The 19,766-nt window shown below is 33.3% G+C and overlaps 1 protein-coding gene across 1 annotated transcript; it reads right to left on the bottom strand.

Annotated features, from left to right (window-relative positions):
• Positions 1 to 1,075: 1,075 nt before the first annotated feature.
• Positions 1,076 to 18,828, bottom strand: LOC127730364 (uncharacterized). The gene is made up of 10 exons (XM_052238738.1): positions 18,772 to 18,828; positions 13,731 to 13,937; positions 12,762 to 12,904; positions 10,093 to 10,225; positions 9,400 to 9,540; positions 8,530 to 8,745; positions 7,666 to 7,809; positions 6,217 to 6,438; positions 5,274 to 5,352; positions 1,076 to 2,894 (listed from the first exon to the last, which is right to left on the bottom strand). The coding sequence occupies exons 1-10, from the start codon at positions 18,803 to 18,805 to the stop codon at positions 2,270 to 2,272; spliced, it is 1,944 nt and encodes a 647-aa protein (XP_052094698.1). The 5' UTR covers positions 18,806 to 18,828; the 3' UTR covers positions 1,076 to 2,269.
• Between the last annotated feature and the right edge of the window lie 938 nt (positions 18,829 to 19,766).

A 19,766-nucleotide genomic window follows, 5' to 3' on the forward strand; every position in this document is an offset into this window, starting at 1 on the left:
CGGTGTTGATATGATTTATTATTGATATGGTCATAATTACAAATCAACTGTATACAAAACTTTGAATTTTTCAAAAAAATAAGAATTTTCTACCCCAAGAATAGATTACCTTAGCTGTATTTGGAAAAACCTTTTAGCATTTTCTGTCCACGATGCTCTTCAAGATCGTACTTTAATTGGCCTTTTTTACTTTTTTGACTCGAGCGTCACTGATGAGTCTTTTGTAGACGAAACGTCCGTCTGACGTACTAAATTTGAATCCTGGTATCTATAATGAGTTTAATTAAGTCAACTTTTTTATATGGACATGCAACATTACTTCTGTCAATTACACATTTAATTCCGGAAACTGAACTCAATTCTATTTTACATCAGTAATAGATCACCTTGGCTGTATTTGGCAAAACTCCGAACTTTATTTGGCCCTTTTATAAACTTTTTTCGAGCATCACTGATGAGTCTTTTAAAGCCGAAACTCGCGTTTGGCGTACTAAATTGTAATCCTGGTTATCTATGATGAGTTTATTTAGTGTGAACGTATCAATAAACCGTGTAAGGGAACAATCAGATCTAAAGTTTACAACTTAAAACAATTGTGTTTTTTTTATAAATAAAATGATTATAGACAAAGGTAATGCCAAGGGTTTCAAATAAATTGTAAAGTTGAAAAAGAGGCGGAAGACTCCAAATAGATTTTTAATTGCCCCAATTAAAAATCCATTTCATTAAATCCGTTTAGTAAATAACACGAACCCCATCAAAAATCCAGGGGTGATATAAAAAGTAAAATAACAAAAATACCGAACTCCAAGGAAAATTCAAAACGGAAAGTCCCTTATCAAATGGCAAAATCAAAAGCTCAAAACACATCAAACGAAAGGAAAACAACTGTCATATGCCTGACTTGGTACAGGCATTTCCCTTATGTAGAACATGGTGGATTAAACCTGGTTTTATAGCTAGCTAAACCTCTCATTTGTATGACAGTCGCATAAAATTCCATTATATTGACAACAATGTGTGAACAAAACAAACAGACATAATAGGTAAAATGTCAAAAATAGGGGAACAGCAGTCAATATTGTGTTATAATCTTAATCACTATAAAACAAACAAACATGGCAACAATGAAAAACAAAATGCATATAGACAAAGCACATAAGCAAAAATGAAAGACAGGAATACAAAAAATGACCATAGCACAAAACACATTGGCGGGATGTACAAGTACCGAGCCACGCCAAAAGGATATTACCAAAAATGGACTAAACAGTAATGTTAATAATTTACAAAGACAAATAAAAGAACACTATAAAATGTAATTAAGATAATAAACAACGTCAGTACCTAGAATCTATACTTCAAGACTATCGTGTATTATTTGTGAAGTTGATACGGAATATTTATCAACAAGGTATCTTCCGAGGATTTTTTTTTAGAAAAAGGACGAGACGTTCTTTAATATAACCCTGGTTCATCAACTTTCTGCTCAGACACTTATATCAGGACATGTGGCTGCCGTCGTGTTGCTCGTGGTATTAAACATTTACTGACAAGTTTCATTCGGTGAAGACCCATTGAGGAATCTCATCATCGTTTTAGTTTTTGTTTTTGCCATGGTGTTGTCTATTTTTATTGGACATATGATTTTTGATTATCCCCTTGTAATTTTCGTAATAATATGTCACATTCGTTTTTTTTTTTGTTTGTTTGTTATAAAATATAACGACTTCCAGTGAATATATTTACCGTGGATGATACAAAAGGAGAATGAGGCATACTGAATAATGAAAACTTGAAGTCAACGTTATTGAAGTGACACACTGGAGAACATCCTCATTAATTGGTACCGTTAATGGAATTAAAACTATATATAAATTCATTGATACATTTGTAAAATAGGTGAAAAAAATACAATGCTTATAGGTGTCCACTTATATACATATATATATTTTTTTGTTTATCCGACTACAAAAACATTTTGAAATCTGTGCGGAAAATGCAAATACAAACGAAAAACAAATGTACGTAGAACATACTATGATATTATTGTGGTGTGCATTCAATGATCAAACATATACTGTTGTTGTGCTAATATGTTTGATAGAAAAAAGTTTGTAAATATAGTATCGCTTAGAATTTGACATAATGTAAATGGAATTCAAACATTCAAACATTTGTATATATATATAGATGACTGAGACTGTTGTGGTTTACGTATTTTTTTATATTTTTTGCAATATGTTACACGTTCAATGCATAACGCATATTAGCATACAGTTACACGAATGTTTGGATCATTGTTATCATAGTAGTCATCTTCAGAGTCTTGCATTGCTTTCTGCACGCATGCATACAAGTCACTTGTATCAACATGCAAAATGGGTTCACTGAGTTTTCGGCCTTGCTCAGGCAAACTATATGTGTCCGAAAGTCTGACATCACTATTTTGATGATTTTGTGATGGCTTTCGTAGCCTTGTATCTAGACTTCCAGTATAAGTTATGTCTATTGGCTGACCTTGTGGGTTAGCAGACGGATGGCATTGTGCACGAACATTATGAATAATATAACTTGTATCCCCATATGACCTTTCGGAATATGGATGAATATTCCTGACTTCTGGTTGTCGATAACGCTGTTGGTTTCCATTGTTCTTTCGTCTCCAGGAATTAGAAGGAAAGCCATCCCTACTTATTACATAGTTCTGTTGTAAAATTCTTTGGGTTGTTCGAAATGGCGATTCTTGAGCATCACATGGGATTTCATAAAGTATTTCTGGTTCTGATGGTGTTGCATGATTACTATTTGTGTCATTTGCATATCGCAAAATAGGATTTTCCATGCCCTTCGGATATCGCACCGTCTTGAATTCGGTAGTTCTCGATCTGCATCTGCAGAAGAAATTTTTTTTTTTTTTAAATTTATACGAAAATATATCCTATCAAGAAGTCTAAAATTATTCTGTGGTATAATTAATGATCGGTTGTCACATTACTGTAAAGGTATCATGACTGAACCATGAGATGTCATATATGTCACTATATTTATACATGACTTGCATGCAATTTGATTTGCTGGTCATATCTGACCTTTAACATAAAAATCAAATTTAGGTCGTATGGAAGTTCTACAACGCAGTAGACAATGGACTGCTTATCATTCCGATGCACCAGAGTTCATCCTCGATTTTATAGTGCTGCTCAATCATAAGTTTTTAAAATAAAATTGAGAATGGAAATTGGGAATGTGTCAAAGAGACAACAACCCGACCAAAGAGCAGAAAACAGCCGAAGGTGATCGCAGGTGCTCCAGACGGTTAGGCATGTTTTTGACCTCGCAATTTCCAGAATTGTTCATCTGAAGTATACTGTAACAGTTGTTCAGTGTCACGGGGGAGGAGGGGTCTCTTCCTAAAAAAAAGGTATACACAGACGTGCTGCTGGTATGGGCCACTTTTTTGGAATGTCAAATATATCAATGGGATGCAATTTCACGGAGGTAATATATCAATGGGTAGAAATTTATATGACAATTGGTCATACATGTTCAACTTCTGCTAATGTGTCTGTAAAAACTGTTTTCATATCTCATAATATGAATCACGGATCATATCTGGGACTATTATACTAACTAGTATAATAGTTCCCGAACCTATGTGGTTAACATCTCATTGAAATAAGATGTCATGATAGCTGGGAAATATATATAAATGGATTGTGATTTTGTTATGAAATATATGAAGGGTAGAGGTTTTCGCATAAATCTATATATGAATGGGGGGTGTTTTTCAAACCCCAGCCGGACGTCTGTACCCAAATTTGTAAGTTGAGATCCCCACGTGTTCAGTTTCATATATATTGGATTGATTAATGCCGTAAAAACACATGTATCAATAAAAACAGATTGTCAAATTATTGTTTCAGTGTACCAACTTGATGCATGTATATTTAATTACGTAAATTGTTATCATATTGCTGGTCAATACTTTGACATTTCATAGTTTACTATTCTGAATGTCATCACATGTTTTCATGGAAATTCTAATTATATAACCTCATATTTACTTTTCGCGTTATAGACAAAAATCTTGGAATGACATTTTTTAAGGTCAGAAAAATGAACACCTGCTCATTTGACGACTTTGTGAAAAAAATGCCACTGCATTTTTTCATCATCATGATGGAAACTTATGGAAATCAAACTTATTGGTCAACAACATTGACGTCAGAAAAATTGCACCGAAAATAGATCCTTAGAATTGTGATATAATAACACAAAAAACGGATCTTACCATACAAGGTCCTTTACTATGTTTGTAGATACAAATAAGGCCAATTGTTTGAATATATACTTAAATACTTCTGCTATCATTGACTAGTAAAAAAAGAAGGGGAAATTTCCCCCAGATTCAATTAAAACCGTTTTCAAAAAGACTTCAAATCTTTTCTCCAATAACCCTATCAATGATGTGTATGTAAATTGTAATGTTTGTGGCGTATTTCTGATTATGTGACCACCGAAATCAATGCTTAGAGATGACTCATCTATGAAATCAATCTTTTGGTCCGGGTGAGCTAAAAAGAACATTCTTAACCAAAACTAAAACATTTTCGGAAGTAAAAAAAAACTAATGTTATTAATTCCGTGAGTACAACACTTGCTTCTGAAATAACTTTTATCAGGTACGCTCGAGACTTTAAGTTTGGAAATCCAAAAATATTAATGTGTGTGAGCATAAAAACCAAAAGGGCCTAAACAGAACAACCAACACCGTCTAAAGTCCTGAAGTCCACTATTCCTGAGGCAGTTTCAACATTAGATTCAGCAACATTGCATAATTTGATGAACTGGAAATTTATAAACAAAATATATTTCTTAAATAAGTAAAGGTATGTGCTAATCAATTCAGTTCGGTTGATTATATTCATGATGGCAAAATGATATAGAAACATGAACAAATTACTATGTTGTATCAAAAATGTCTTAAACAGCCATTTAAATATTGAATGACATTTTCATGATTATCTATTTAAGGTTTTTTGGTTAAATGAAAGCGTATATTTTTTTGAATGTCAGTAGGTTAAAACAGCTTTCTGATTTTTATCCTGTGGATGAATTGGTCACACAACTACACTTATAAACAAAATTGTCTGCTCTTTGGTCGGGTTGTTGTCTCTTTGACACATTCCCCATTTCCATTCTCAATTTTATTTACTGTTGTGTATTCTTGGTCATGCATTAACATTACACAATAAAACAATAAAACGTACCTTTTGCCAACGTATATTATTATACAAAGTGAAAACACAAGTCCCATGCCTGCTGCTATTCCTATTGCAAGATACATAACTGTAAATATAAAACAAAACTTATTTTTGTCTATTCTCCAAATCGTTTCATGTCCAATCTACGGTCGCCTATTGAAATTCATTTACATAAAGCCTAGACTCCGGACGATGTAAAGTGGGTTTTATGGTAACTTCTAGATCTCTTTTTTCTCGAGCTTGAAACTGATGATTTTGTGACCTATTGTTCTTATCAAACATTATTTCTATTCATATGAAACATACCAGTAAAGTATTATAACAGTGAATATTCCATAGGTTCAGAGATATAAGCAGATATATCTAAATTATTTTTGCAAAGAATTCCGCTCAAACCGGTGCTAGGGACAGTCTAAAACTTGCAGTGAGGTGAGAGGTTTTTTTTGGTCCGTGTTGAAGGCCTCACTGTGACTTTGAGATGAAGAACAGCAATAAAAGCGCTGTTCCTTTGCTTTTTGTGTCATGGATTGATACCCCATATGCTTTGTTTTTCTATTATAGATGGAAAAAAATTTACTGAAAAAGGAGTAAAATAAACGGAATGATATATACTCCAAGGGAGTTAAAATTAAATGAATTGCATTTACTCAAAAAAGTGTGATGATAAATGGAATTCTGTGTACTTGGAGTAAAAATAAATGGAACTGCAGTAGGAGTGAAAACAAAACAGAATTGCATGTACTCTAACTAAGTGAAATCAGGACCCTCGAGATGGTAAAGCATCTCATGTTTTTATCCGCCTAGTAAGTTTGGAATATAAGACATAGCAAACATCAATAAATTATTCATTATCGCCATCGTAGAAGTTCAGTGAACTAGTTAATGTCTAATATTAAGTCATTTTGTATCATATATCACATCATACACAAAAAAGTCATAGATCACATACCTGACTTATACAAGAATGTTTGATAATCCTCCGTGCTTTCTGAATTATTTGGATCACTCGAGTTTGAGGCGTTTCGGCTTTTTCTAATCAGTATTTCTGCGTCCATATGTGGTGTCCGCGTGCTGGTCATATTTTGTGATATCAGAAATGTTCTTGTTGTCGCTCCGTAACTTTGCATTGTGTCAGAATGTTTGATTTTGTGTGCTTCGCTATCCCTTATGTCTGAAATTTAATGATATGTCCTATTGAAGTTTTATTCTTGTTATTTATTTCAAAAAATGGAAGATTCGCTCGGTTAATAAAGAAATTGATTTAAGTTTATTCTAATTGAAGAATTAAAAAACACTAATTGACAGCTCGTTTGATATCAAAATATTTAAAACCTACCACCATCTGCTTAGTGTAGAAGCACGTGTAACGATAGCGGTATCCATTTTTTATTCGTTTTTCTTCCAAATCCCCATTCCTGATCAATAATTCTTTTTATACATGAATAGTTTTTTATGAAGCTATCGGAGAATCTAATTAAATTACAAAAAAAACAAGGAAAATCAAGAAAAATTTTCTAAATATACAAATTTCGTCATGGTTTGTTGCCATTTTAACTCGTAAATTGTAAAATTTGTTTTTATTTTCTGAATACCTTGTACCTTAGTCTAGTTAGGTCAAATTTAAGAATATGTAGGAAAACTTTTATATTTGCAGAAATAATTGGGCCAAATAAGGGCCTTATTGCCCCTACTCCATCGTAAGTTCTTTCATACAATTTTGCATGTCCTTTATTTTTTGTGCTTTGTAATGATTTCATTTTTTTTTATTGAGGTTCTGTCATTGTGAGAAGTGATGACTGGATTTACTAGTTAAACGGAAACTGTTGTTATTGACTACTGATTTAGCAATATTTATTATCAAGAGTTTTTAACCAAGAGTTCGTTCAAACAATAAACGAAAACACACTTCCGATCTTTGATGAATGTTTCTATGGCATAATTCAAATGATATATTTTGCCGGTACATTTCCAATTCACAACAAAGTTTTGGTCCGCTTGTACCTGATGAAGTTCATTCCAGAGACAGGTGATGTACTCTTATAATACTTTTATCAACCACTGGACCAGGAACTTTTGTGATATAGATATTAGTTTCCGATGATACCACCAACCCATGATCAATAGCCATTGATTCAGTATTAGCGTGATTCAAACGATATATTGTTTCTGTGAATTTTGTACATAAAAGCGTAGTATTGTGCTAAATTAGGATCGCAGCTACGTAAATTCAAAGTTGGCACGATGTGTGCTGTTCTGTTTAGGCTTTCAAATGGGTTAGTTTTTTGTGTTAGTGATGAAAATGTGTTGAAGGTAAATATACACGTTGTGTTCGCCTACAAATTATATCATATGTTTTAATATAGAATATATTTCTACAAATACATAATGATATGCTTACCGTACTGACAAATAAAAGGTCTTTTCTCCAAACAGGAAGAAGGCACAAGACCAAGTGAACCATCTACATTAGACAAAGCTACACACTTATCAATGACAGCAAATGTTTGTCGATGGCGGAACAGACTGGCAGATATCGGTAATCCTACAAGAAAAGTGTATTAGATTCGTTCTGATTCCTTAATAACCGTTTAAGCATCATTATGTTTGATATTTGAATTTTGGTTAACTTATGAAAACTTGATTCGTAATTGAGTAGTATTGCACATACTATAAGTAAATATGCACGTATTTTGTACACTTGAAATGTATTGACTGCTTAGTCTTTTGGATATTGCATTAAGAGGTACAATAGTTATGGTGGCATTTTAAAGGAAGACTGAAGATACATAAAGTCAATTTAGAAACATATAGATATATAAGACAATGATCAAAGAAACTGGAAGCTGTTACCATTAATGTCAACTGGACTATGGTGGAGAGTTATCTCATTGACAGTTATACCACATCTCTGTATTTTTATATGGAAACATATACATGACCGTCTAAGTACGGATCGACTAGATCATCATAGTAACCGTACTTTCGAAAGGATTTTTTTTTATTATTTTTTATGCTTTTTTCTGTAACTATGAATACTACTTCGAAACTTGATTATTTGTCCTTTCTAATATAAATGTCATGAAATTTGTCTATTTAAAAGTATGTGAAGATTATATTCCAACTTTGTTCAGTTGAAGGGAACATAATTATATTTTATTTCAATATTTGCACGGTTGACAATTTCAGTATGCACAATTCTTAATTTACATAACAGTGAAAGATTCTTTGAATATCGCATAGTCTCAATTTAATTTGATATTACCATTGGTCCATTCCCATCGACGAGAACGCTTTAATCCAACCCAATATTCTCCTGGTGGAAGCAGACTTGTATCCTCATTGTCATACATCATAGTGACGTCAACTATGGCAGTTGTACCATTAAGCAGACGACAACCTTCCATTGACGCTTGCCACGTGTCAGGTTGAATGGACGATCTTAGACAGTACTTCTTCACACCACACGCTTCGTGGTCTTCTATTAAAACATTGAACATTATTGAATTAACTATATGGCTAACATGGCTAATACATCATCTTACTGTTGTGTAACGTAGTTGATTGCAAGTATGATTTCATTTCTTCTTACGTCTAAAACAATGGTAAATTTATAATCATTATTGGTAACTAGATATAAGAAGATGTGGTATGAGTGCCAATGAGACAACTCTCCATCCAAGTCAAAATTGATAAAAGTAAACCATTATAGGTCAAAGTACGGTCTTCGACACGGAGCCTTGGCTCACACCGAACAGCAAACTATAAAGGGCCCCAAAAGTTACTAGTGTAAAACCATTCAAACGGGAAACCAACGGTCTAATCTATATAAAAAAACGAGAAACGAGAAACACTTATGAACCACATCAACAAACGACAACTACTGATCATCAGATTGCTGACTTAGGACAGGTGCAAACAATTGCAGCGGGTTTAAACGTTTTAATGGTACCAAACCTTCACCCTTATCTGAAACAATAGTGTAACATCACAACATAGAAAGACTGTTCGTTATACATGTAGTTTGATGCGTCCTGAAATAACTGCATTTATCGTAATCTTTTATGATGATATATTTGACCTATCAATAAAGAAATGTTTGTCGTCACGGATACACCTAAACAAATACACTTACCAAAATAACAGATATATCTCAGTCTCATATTACAGGATGAAGTAAACCATAGTAAAGTATTCTGGTCGTGCTGCTTCCGAATGTAAACACATTCGTAGTTATCATTTGGCTCGTTCGATCCCCATAACACAGCCTTGTTATCTGTAAAATCGAACGGAAACATATTGTAGCAATGCAAATAAGGATAATATGATAAGTTCTCACCAAATTGTATGTCTGCTATCATCATACTTGGGTTACAGAACGAAATTTTTATTTAAAGCTGAACTCTGGATTAAATATAAAATCAGAGGTTCTCAAAGCGACAAAAATCTCTACACAATGCTCAGTTCAAATGGAATCTCCTTACGTTCCGTTTAAAACATATGTGTGCTCAAATCCAAATGAACTATCAATGCTTAAATACGCTAGGAAGATTGTATTAATATATTGTACAGTGCTGTTCAAATTTTAGAGCATTACTAGCATTGAACTTTTGAATATTTTATATAAATTCGACTTGATGAGGTTAACTTCAGCATTACTTTGTAAGTGCAGAAATTTATATAAAATTGCATGCTCTATCAAACGCAAAGGAGCCGATCAACAAGAGCAGGTAAGGTATTAAATGGAATCCAGATCTAAACACTCTAGCTTCAATAAACATTGTATTACATCTGTTTGATATTGCCATTATTGGGCTATAATACTTACTGAGATTGTACATGGATACCCCTTTCGGTCCTCCACATAATTCGGATGGATTCCCATCACAAGTTACATCACAATGGTCATCCGCTGTACGCCTAACATTTCGTAAGTTTTCTTCACATAAACAGTAAAAACTCTGTCGAGATTAAATTCAAAAGTTTATATACTATAAAAAAAAACTAAAATACATCATCAAAATAACCTATATCGATCAAAAGGATAAGAATAACACTAAACTTATTTGATATAGAAACAGTCATATTTTTGTTACAAATGAAATATTGAATTGCAAAATATTTTAGCTATACCGGATATCATAATAATCGAAAATAAGTACTCGATGTTAAAGATATGTTGTTTAAAGGGAATAATAATGGTGAATGTGGATAATAACTCTAAATTGTTATAAGTGTTCCTATAAAGATCGTTGGGAGATATTTTCCAAGAAGTAGCTAATGGAGATAATGTTTTGATATTGTACTGTTCAGGGGACTTCGAAAATTTGGTTAAATCTCTCAACTTAGGAAGTTGACAAAGGTCAACTACACTTCATAAAAAAAGAAGTGACACTTAATCTGATTTTTGTTTAGCTGTTTATGAGAGGATATAGATTAAAAAATCAAGATAACGAGCTGATCTGATGAACTCATCATCGGGATAAACCAATATGTGTTCTATCAACATGCTGAACACTTAGGTAAAACTGCAACTGAATATCTAAAGTCTCGTATTGACAGGTTGCAATAATGATTTGTAATTTGAAAGGCACTATAAATGGTGATGACATTCGTTATATAATCTGCTTTAGGAAGCATTTGACTGCTAATTTTGAACGGTGATCTCTACTGATTTGGACAAACTCGAAAAACTGTCATTTTCGAGACGATTATTTAGTTATTTGCTGAAAAAGACGGAAATCATCTTTGGAGAAAACTGCTGCTAATTTGGTTAATTTCACCTTTGGAAAATAAATCTGTAAAATTATCCAGATGTGTACACAAAGCGAGTAGTTTAAAACAATCCAAGAAGGATATTCAAAAATCATTAGTCGAAGAAAACTGACAATCTCATGGCAAAGTTGGCGACGAAAAGACAAGGAACAGTCTACAAAACATTACACAGAAAACTAAAGACTAGGAAACCCCACTTAATACCGGATCCCATGTGTCCTAGGTGGGTAAGCAGATCCTAGGCCATTAGTTGCATCCGTCAGTTATTAAGTTTTACCGAATAATCATCGATCGGGATATATCCGTGGTCATCTGTAACAAATATTCCATAACGGTCAACCCGGGGCTAATCATGCAGGCGTTAGTAAAACTTTCAAAGGGATAAATTGTTCAACATTAGGGACTATTGCTAATAGCTTCTTAGCAAGCAGCAGAACCATGATAGAAAACACAAGCGCTCGTATCAACTTGGAGATGTAAAATTTATATACAGAAGCTGCTGGAATGTTGCTACATAGAATTGAATTTTGCACAATTGAAAAGCTGAAATCATCTCTTTTGTCGAGAAGTTTGCCTCTCTGTCGACCCTTATTGTCAAATTCTATGTGAAAGTTGAGATATGATGCAGATTTAATCGTTGATATAGATGCGCTCAACATAATAACCAAACTTGTAATTATGTATATCTTTAATGTATATTCAAACATTCTATTTTAAAACTATACGAGGAGTTGAATACAAAGAAAAAGGATACCCTCTTTTTCCTGCTTGGCTGGCCGACAATTACCATTACAACCAGATCAAAATTTATATATTTACATTTTCTATTACAAGATAAGGTTTTGTATTATGTTGATATATGTAATGCAGGGAAATTATTGTTATGTAGTTCACTATATCAACGTTAGTTAAAAAATCGCATTTATATGTATTTTTTCCATAGTCAGATGCAGTTTCACATGGCTGGTTGTATATGTTAACAATAACCAAATGAATCGCCTATTACGTTCTTGAAACATTTACTTTAGAACATAATGTCTAGGTTTTCTTTCGAAATTTGATTATAGGAAAGCTCAAAAGAATAGTTTTCATTTGTAATCGAAAATAAACTGCGTATAGAAGACTGCGTATAGAAGAGACCTTCCCTTTCTTCTCGTCTATATTTTATTTTTCATTTTTCATTCTGTACATGCAATTCACTGAGAAGTTTAGTTAAGAGACAATGCTAGAAATTTCGAAAATATTGTGCGACACTGGTCGGAAGTTAGAGTTATGTACATATGCTTTTGATTTAAAAAAAAAAAAAACTTTCACGAAATAACTCCTTCTTAAACTACTCCACCTAGCGATTCTTGAAGATGTTATCAGCAATTACAACAAAGGAAATAAATCTAAAAAATAAGACCTATGCGTCACTAACACTAAAATAGAATAAGCACAACATAAAGAAAGGCATAGGCGTTATTTCATATGTACGCATCATTACATGTACCTCTTTTGAAAATAATTGAACACAAAAATAGAAATTGAATTGATAAAATGAGGTGTCCAATTTAAAAAAAAAAAGCGGTATCTGATATTTGTGATATGTTTACTTAATACATGTAATAAGCTTAGGAAGGAAAGTAAGTTCAATGTGAAATATTTAGCCAAGGAAAACAGTAAAGGATGTGAGTAGAAAAGTTCAGTGTTTCGTCCACTTTAAAGTTGACTTAAACTCACTTTAAGTCCAATTACACCTTTCCACTTGCATTGCTTGAAACATTCTTCGGCTGACAAATCCTGAATAGAATGACCTCCCAATATAAATGACGGTCTGTAACATCTCCTATGATATATCAGCGGTTCTAAAGGAATTTCTGCGTCTATATAAAGGTTAATTGTAAAATAACATAATTGTGACAAAGTTTGCATATATTATTATCAAATAGTTGTGTAAAGCATACCCCTACTAGTTGTTTGACATCGACACATTCCATGTTCAGTGGGTATAAAAATAAAAGTATATTCAAACAGTACGGGAATGCAAAGCAGATCTGGGAATCTCTTACACGACACAACTCATCATAATGTATAATTCTAATTAAATGACTGTTTAACACAGAAGCCGAGAACTATATGATGATAAATGTCATACTCAATATGTATAACTAATATTCAAAGTATCATAAATCAGGATGAGATTGTCCGTAAGATCTAAAACTCTCAATGCACAATGATTATCATAATGTTCCAGAACAAATACATAATTACTCTATAATAAAGAAGCAGAGTAATATGCAACGAAAATTCAGACGGACGGATGGACACGGCGAACGCAGTATACAACACACTAAGTGAGTTGTTTTGAAGGTAAAAACAGACCGGCAAGTACATGTAAACAATAGTTCCGAAAAACACATAATTAAAGAAAAAAAATATTTTAAATATATAATATTTCTCTTAGCGCTTTCAAATATAACATTGTGTTTAAATTCCTTTTATAAACATGATATGTCGTCATTTTGATGTTCTGTATCATTTACGTATATCCATGTCTCCTTCCAAATGCTTATGCTTGAATGGAGACAATGCGGATAAATATTGTAACATGAGAACAAAAAAGCATTACTTCTGCATGCACATGTGAACAATTGAATATTTAGACTTGATATTGTCCACATTGAATACTTAACTGGATGTTGTTCATACCTTTTCCTTTCGTTTTAGTAATCCAATTAAATCCTTGGTCATTCAGTAAACCTCCTACCCAGAACCCATTGTTATTTTTCCAGCTGTCAGGTATAAGATCCATGCTATAGACATGAGCAAGTTTACCATTGTTCAGGTTACAATACTTTTGGCTATCATCCCACGATTTTTCTTCCTTAACCACTTGATAAATACTAGTTGCAAAATCTTAAACAAAATTAGACTGATTGCATTATGTTAACATTTGCATACACACACACAGTGTCAGCCTGCTTTATTTATGTTTTCATGTCTTGAGGATTTTGGCTGATGAAGGTCAACGCAGTTAGATTTTCATCTCTGAAGTCAATTTCATAAATAATGTATATTGCATCAACGTTACGAAATAAATAGGTCCATTTGCAAAACATATGTATCTAGCGAACATCCTAAAGACGCACAATTATCCTGGAAGATATAGTACTGCTTAATTAATATATTAGACTATTATGTCAACTACTCATCGCGTACTGAATCAAGAAGGCTCTACTCTTCGCGTTCTGAAGCAAGAAGGCGCTACTCGTCGCATTTTGTAGCAAGAAAGAGGTGATTGTTGTTATAAAATAAGAAGATGTGGTATGATTGCCATTAAGACAACTCTCCACCAGAGACCAAATGACGTAGAAGTTAACAGCTATAGGACACCGTACAATCTACATCAAAAAGCAAGCCATACCGTTTAGTCAGCTATAAAGGGCCTAGACATGACAAAATGTAACACAATTCAAACAAGAAAACAATCGGCATGAGTTATGTTCAATACAATAAACACAAATATAAAATATTAAAGACAATTGAAAAGGGCTATGCTATGGAAGAGTATTAGCGCCACACAAATTGTCTTTTTACATTACATCCTATATTTTCGTTATAACGCAAATCTTTGCAATGAAACGCAAATATTATGCTTTTCTAAGAGTGTTTATGATGTCTTTACACTAAATACTGCTGGATATTTTAGTCTTGGATACATGATTTTTTTATCAGTTGTTATTGGCCTTGAACTATCTGTCAGTAACTGCCAGTTCTCTCAGATCGTTACTTTGTGTCCTTTGTCTATTTGTTAGTTGTTTATTGTGCATTGTGTCAATCTGATGAATTGATATAAATAAGAAGATGTGGTATGAGGCAACTCTCCATCCAAGTCACAATGTACAAAAAGTTAACAATTATAGGTCAAAGTACGGCCTTCAACACCGAGCCTTGGCTCACACCGAACAGCAAGCTATAAAGGGTCCCAAAATGACTAGTGTAAAAAATTTCAAACAAAAAAAAACAACGGTCTAATCTATATAAAAAAACGAGAAACGAGAAACATCTTTGAACCACACCAACAAGCGACAACCACTGAACAACAGGCTCCTGACTTAGGACAGGTGCTCTTTCAAATGATTTTTACCATTTGTTTTTATGTCGTGCTGTTACACTGCTGTCCCAGGTTAGGGGAATGGTTTGGCATCAGCAAACATTTTTAACCCCACCACATGCTAAATGTACTTGTCCTAAGTCAGGATCCTGTAATTCAGTGGCTGTCGTTTGTTGCTGTTTATCATATTTGTTTTCGTTTATAGATTTGTACATAAATCAGACCGTTGGGGATTTTTCTCTCGGTTGAATTGTTTTACACTCATCTTTGTGTGCGTTTGTTCTGTGTTGAAGGCCGTACGACAACCAATAGTTGCTTACATCAACGCCATTTGGTCTCTTGGGGAGAGTTGTCTTACTGGCAATCATACCACATATTTTTATTTATATACTGTATTTTTTTACATTTGTATAATCACAAAACGGTATTCTTCGAAATTTCACATTTCTTTTTCGAGTCAAGAACATTGTAAGTAAGGCAACACAGAAACCGACAGTTTTGTCCAGCACTTCACAGCAAACTATAAAGATTGAGTAATTAGAGCCACAATGAAAACGAGTGTGAAATCAGTTGCACCGGAAAGGTAAGCTTTTACTGATATAGTTGAGAGAACGATCCCAATCCTGCTTGTTACAGTATTACCACAAGCGCATGGTACGACCGAATCAGGTAATCATTTGATATGTTTTAAGGGAAAATTCACAATTGTCATGAACAAAGTACCATCACTCGAGAACGATAAAAGTGTAAATTATCAAAATTGATCTAGGCATTTTCGTAATTAGTCCTGACGTTGCAGAAAAGTTTGATAAGATTTGTATGGTGGCATGCAACTACCATCGAATTGACCAGTTGCCCAGATAATTATTACGGCAAATTGATATATTACTAGTATTACGATAAGTCGACATGTTATCTCGATATGTCGACTTAATTATCTCAACAAGTCGACATAATGGAAGCATTAAATCGACTTGTCTAGATAGTAAACACAACATGTCGACATACTTATCGCGACAAGTCGACAAAAGCTTTCTAGGCAACTCGTCTTGAGGTCAAGATGAATGCCAGTAACTGCCCTTATCTTGTTGAGTTGTCGAATTAATAATCACAACAAGTCAGGATCGAGATACTGAGATAGTTTAAAAATAGAATTCTTTCGGAACTCTATTAATTCTTTCGGAACTTGACTGTAAACGCGGGAAAGATTTTTGCCCTATCAACTGTAGTATAATTAATTCGACAACTTAACAAGACAAGGGCAGTTACGGACATTCATCGCGACCTCAAGTCGAGTTGTCGAGATAGCTTGTGTCGACTTGTCGCGATAAGTATGTCGACATGTTGTGTTAACTATCTAGACAAGTCGATTTAATGCTTCCATTATGTCGACTTGTTGAGATAATTAAGTCGACATATCGAGATAACATCGTAATAATATATCAATTTGCCGTAATAATTATCTGGGCAACTGGTCAATTCGATGGCAGCTGTATGCCACCATAGATTTGGTTAAAGCAAACTTGAATTATAGTATATGTACTACAAGTTGAAAAATGAAAATATTTTCATGAACAAAGTCTCATAAATCTGGAAAGGCAAAAAATGAAATCACCTAAATCAAATGGGACGTTCCTGCATATAATGGTCCTGACATTGTCAAAAGCTTGATGAGATTTGTTGAAGCCAAACTCGATTTATCCAATATCGTCAGAAATTGTTGACGGACAGATAGAAGGACAGTAGGACAGACGGACGGACGTACTGACGGAAAACCGTTTACCATAATACGTCACTTCTGTCGTATGAATACAAGTACTGTTATTTTGCGTGAGTAGGACACTTTATATCTAACCTACTATGATTGGCTAAAAACTGTCTGAAAAGAATTAATTTTGATAAATGTTCATGAATTATGTTCTCCTATACCAAGTACTTTTTTCAGTTCAGATTCTTGTAGATTAGTCCAAAAGGGGCAAAATCAATACTCACAAATTTTCATCAGAATGTGATCACACAGGACCGCATGCAAAGGACATTTTTTAATCTGTAGTTCTTTTCGATAATCTTTGCCAAAGGGGTTTATTATGGTGGAAATGAGCCATCCAAAGTGTGAAATTCATTTTTTGATTTTGTATTAATATGTGAAATTTGTTAACGTTAAAATCTAAAAATCGTAAAGCTCTGAAAATTGCTGGAAATGTTCTATATGTATGTCCTATGAAGTCTTCCAGATCTAAGAACGATTCGTCAACTTCCAAAGAAGATCAATCGGTTTGAATTTTTACATTAAATGTAGGTGTTGCGTTTCTTTTGGCACTCAGTATATAGTATCAAGAATTCCTACTGAAAGGAACAAGACTGGAAAGACTAGAAGAATCTAGTTTCCCATAGCTATCATCAAGAAACCGTATATTTAGATTGGTTAATAGGAACTTTACATTCTTAATATGATTAAGGTACAAATTTTGTGTGGATCCATATTTTGCTTATAAGAGAGAGAGACGGAATATACCAAAAGGACATTCAAACTCATAGGTCGAAGACAAACGGATAAAGCAATGACAAAAAAAAACGGAAAAAAAGACGTAAAGACAAACAGCAGTCTAGAAAACACAACCTAAAAACGAAAGGTTTAGCAACACGAACTTCACAAAAAAAACTAGCGGTTATCTCAGGTGCTCCATAAGATAGATCCTGCTTTATATGTGGCACCCGTTGTAATGCTCATGTACGAGTACAAATTTGGTGATAATTAAGTCTCATTCGGTGATGTCAAATTCGAGTAAAGGATGACCGGGTTGTGGTTACGACAATGAACATATGCATTGTCATATGTGAAACAGTTACTTCATAAAGGTAAACCAAATCTTAATCTTATTCTTTCAAGTTCAGAACTTCGTCATTGGTTGTTGTATGTCATATTTCACAAAAAGAATATAATTGTTTTTCTTTAAATGTTAAAAAAAACCCAATAGCAATCGTTTTAACATACAATACTAGGTTTCATAACGCTTTTGTCGGCAGCAGTAACCGAAATTAAACATCGAACTTGATTTATCCAGTGTTATAAAATATTTCCAAAACATGTTTCTGGAGCTTTCTTGTAAAAACCCAAAATTACTAAGACTATCTGCTTTGTCGCGAATTCCAATACGTGTATTATCATATTAATCAAAAACGGTGTCTCTGGTATAGTCGCCTAAGAAATTTCACTTAACTTTCAGTCAAAAGTTAAAGCGAAGAGTTCCAATGTATACTATAACTCTTAGTATGTAAATGTCCATGAAAAGCCGGAGGATTCCGTGCTTACATGCGTCATAGTGTTTGGAAAAGAAATTTTGTAGCGATCGACCAACTTCTAATAACGGCCATAAAATTTAAGGTAAAGACTTTAATTTGAGGGTTAGCAGCAGCTTCTCTGTAACTATGCTTTCACCTGTCTAGAAAGTCTTCACAACGATTATAGACTCTTTATAACGTTTTGTACATGTATATGCAAATTATCATCAATAGTATGGTGTATTCATTACTTTAATATACATGTATTCAATTACAAAGGATTACAGTAGAGAAAACATATCAAAAGTGCTGCATAAAGTCAAATATATTCAAATAAAATAGGCAAATACTTACGAAAATTTATAAAGAATAAAATCCAAGCAAACATTCTTAAGTAAGAATGTACGTGAAATAAATTAAATTTCAAATAAATGAATTTCACATTAAAAGGAGAACGGAAATATAACATCAAAAATACTAACTAATTGGAGGATGTTGTACTTATATTAAAGTGGCATTGTTTAACAAAAAGATCAAATGTTACTGCACCTTACTATGCCAGTGTGTGTAATTCTCGGTGTTTAGAATATATTAGAATATGGAAAAGCGAGTGAACGCCAACGAGATAGCATCTATGGAAACAAAAATCAATAAGTATAGAAAGGTCAAAATACGATCTTCAGCAATTGACTAAACGTTTATGGAACATTTCAAGCGCCTAAAAAATAGAAATGGTGTGAAGAAATAAAAAAAGGTCAAAATACGATCTTCAGCAATTGACTAAACGTCAGATGGAACATTTCAAGCGCCTAAAAAATAGAAATGGTGTGAAGAAATAAAAAAAGGTCAAAATACGATCTTCAGCAATTGACTAAACGTTTATGGAACATTTCAAGCGCCTAAAAAATAGAAATGGTGTGAAGAAATAAAAAAAGATCAAAATACGATCTTCAGCAATTGACTAAACGTTTATGGAACATTTCAAGCGCCTAAAAAATAGAAATGGTGTGAAGAAATAAAAAAAGATCAAAATACGATCTTCAGCAATTGACTAAACGTTTATGGAACATTTCAAGCGCCTAAAAAATAGAAATGGTGTGAAGAAATAAAAAAAGATGAGCAATGATATACCATCAGCACCAATTGTATATGACTGAATACAACCATTGACCAAGGTTTCTGACACAGAACAGAAATACACCCATTAAATTGTTTTTAAGCGCTCAATCTATACCCTCTATTATAAAATCGATCAATGGAAAAAATAAATTGTCCTATAGAAGAATGGAAAAGATAAACTGTCATGGCCTATAGAAAAATATACAGTTAACGACAAATAGAAAGGTGAA

The sequence above is a fragment of the Mytilus californianus genome, unplaced genomic scaffold (genome assembly GCF_021869535.1).
Source record: "Mytilus californianus isolate M0D057914Y unplaced genomic scaffold, xbMytCali1.0.p SCAF_2, whole genome shotgun sequence".
In the NCBI taxonomy this organism is placed as follows: Eukaryota; Metazoa; Mollusca; class Bivalvia; order Mytilida; family Mytilidae; genus Mytilus; species Mytilus californianus.

Excerpts from the sequence above, each read along its gene's own strand:
- LOC127730364 (XM_052238738.1), bottom strand. The coding sequence starts at position 18,805 with ATGTTTGCTTGGATTTTATTCTTTATAAATTTTC. Across the intron at positions 12,905-13,730 it reads TACTAAAACGAAAGGAAAAG|ACGCAGAAATTCCTTTAGAA; the intron begins GTATGAACAACA and ends ACCTTTATATAG. Across the intron at positions 5,353-6,216 it reads AACATTCTTGTATAAGTCAG|TTATGTATCTTGCAATAGGA; the intron begins GTATGTGATCTA and ends TTATATTTACAG.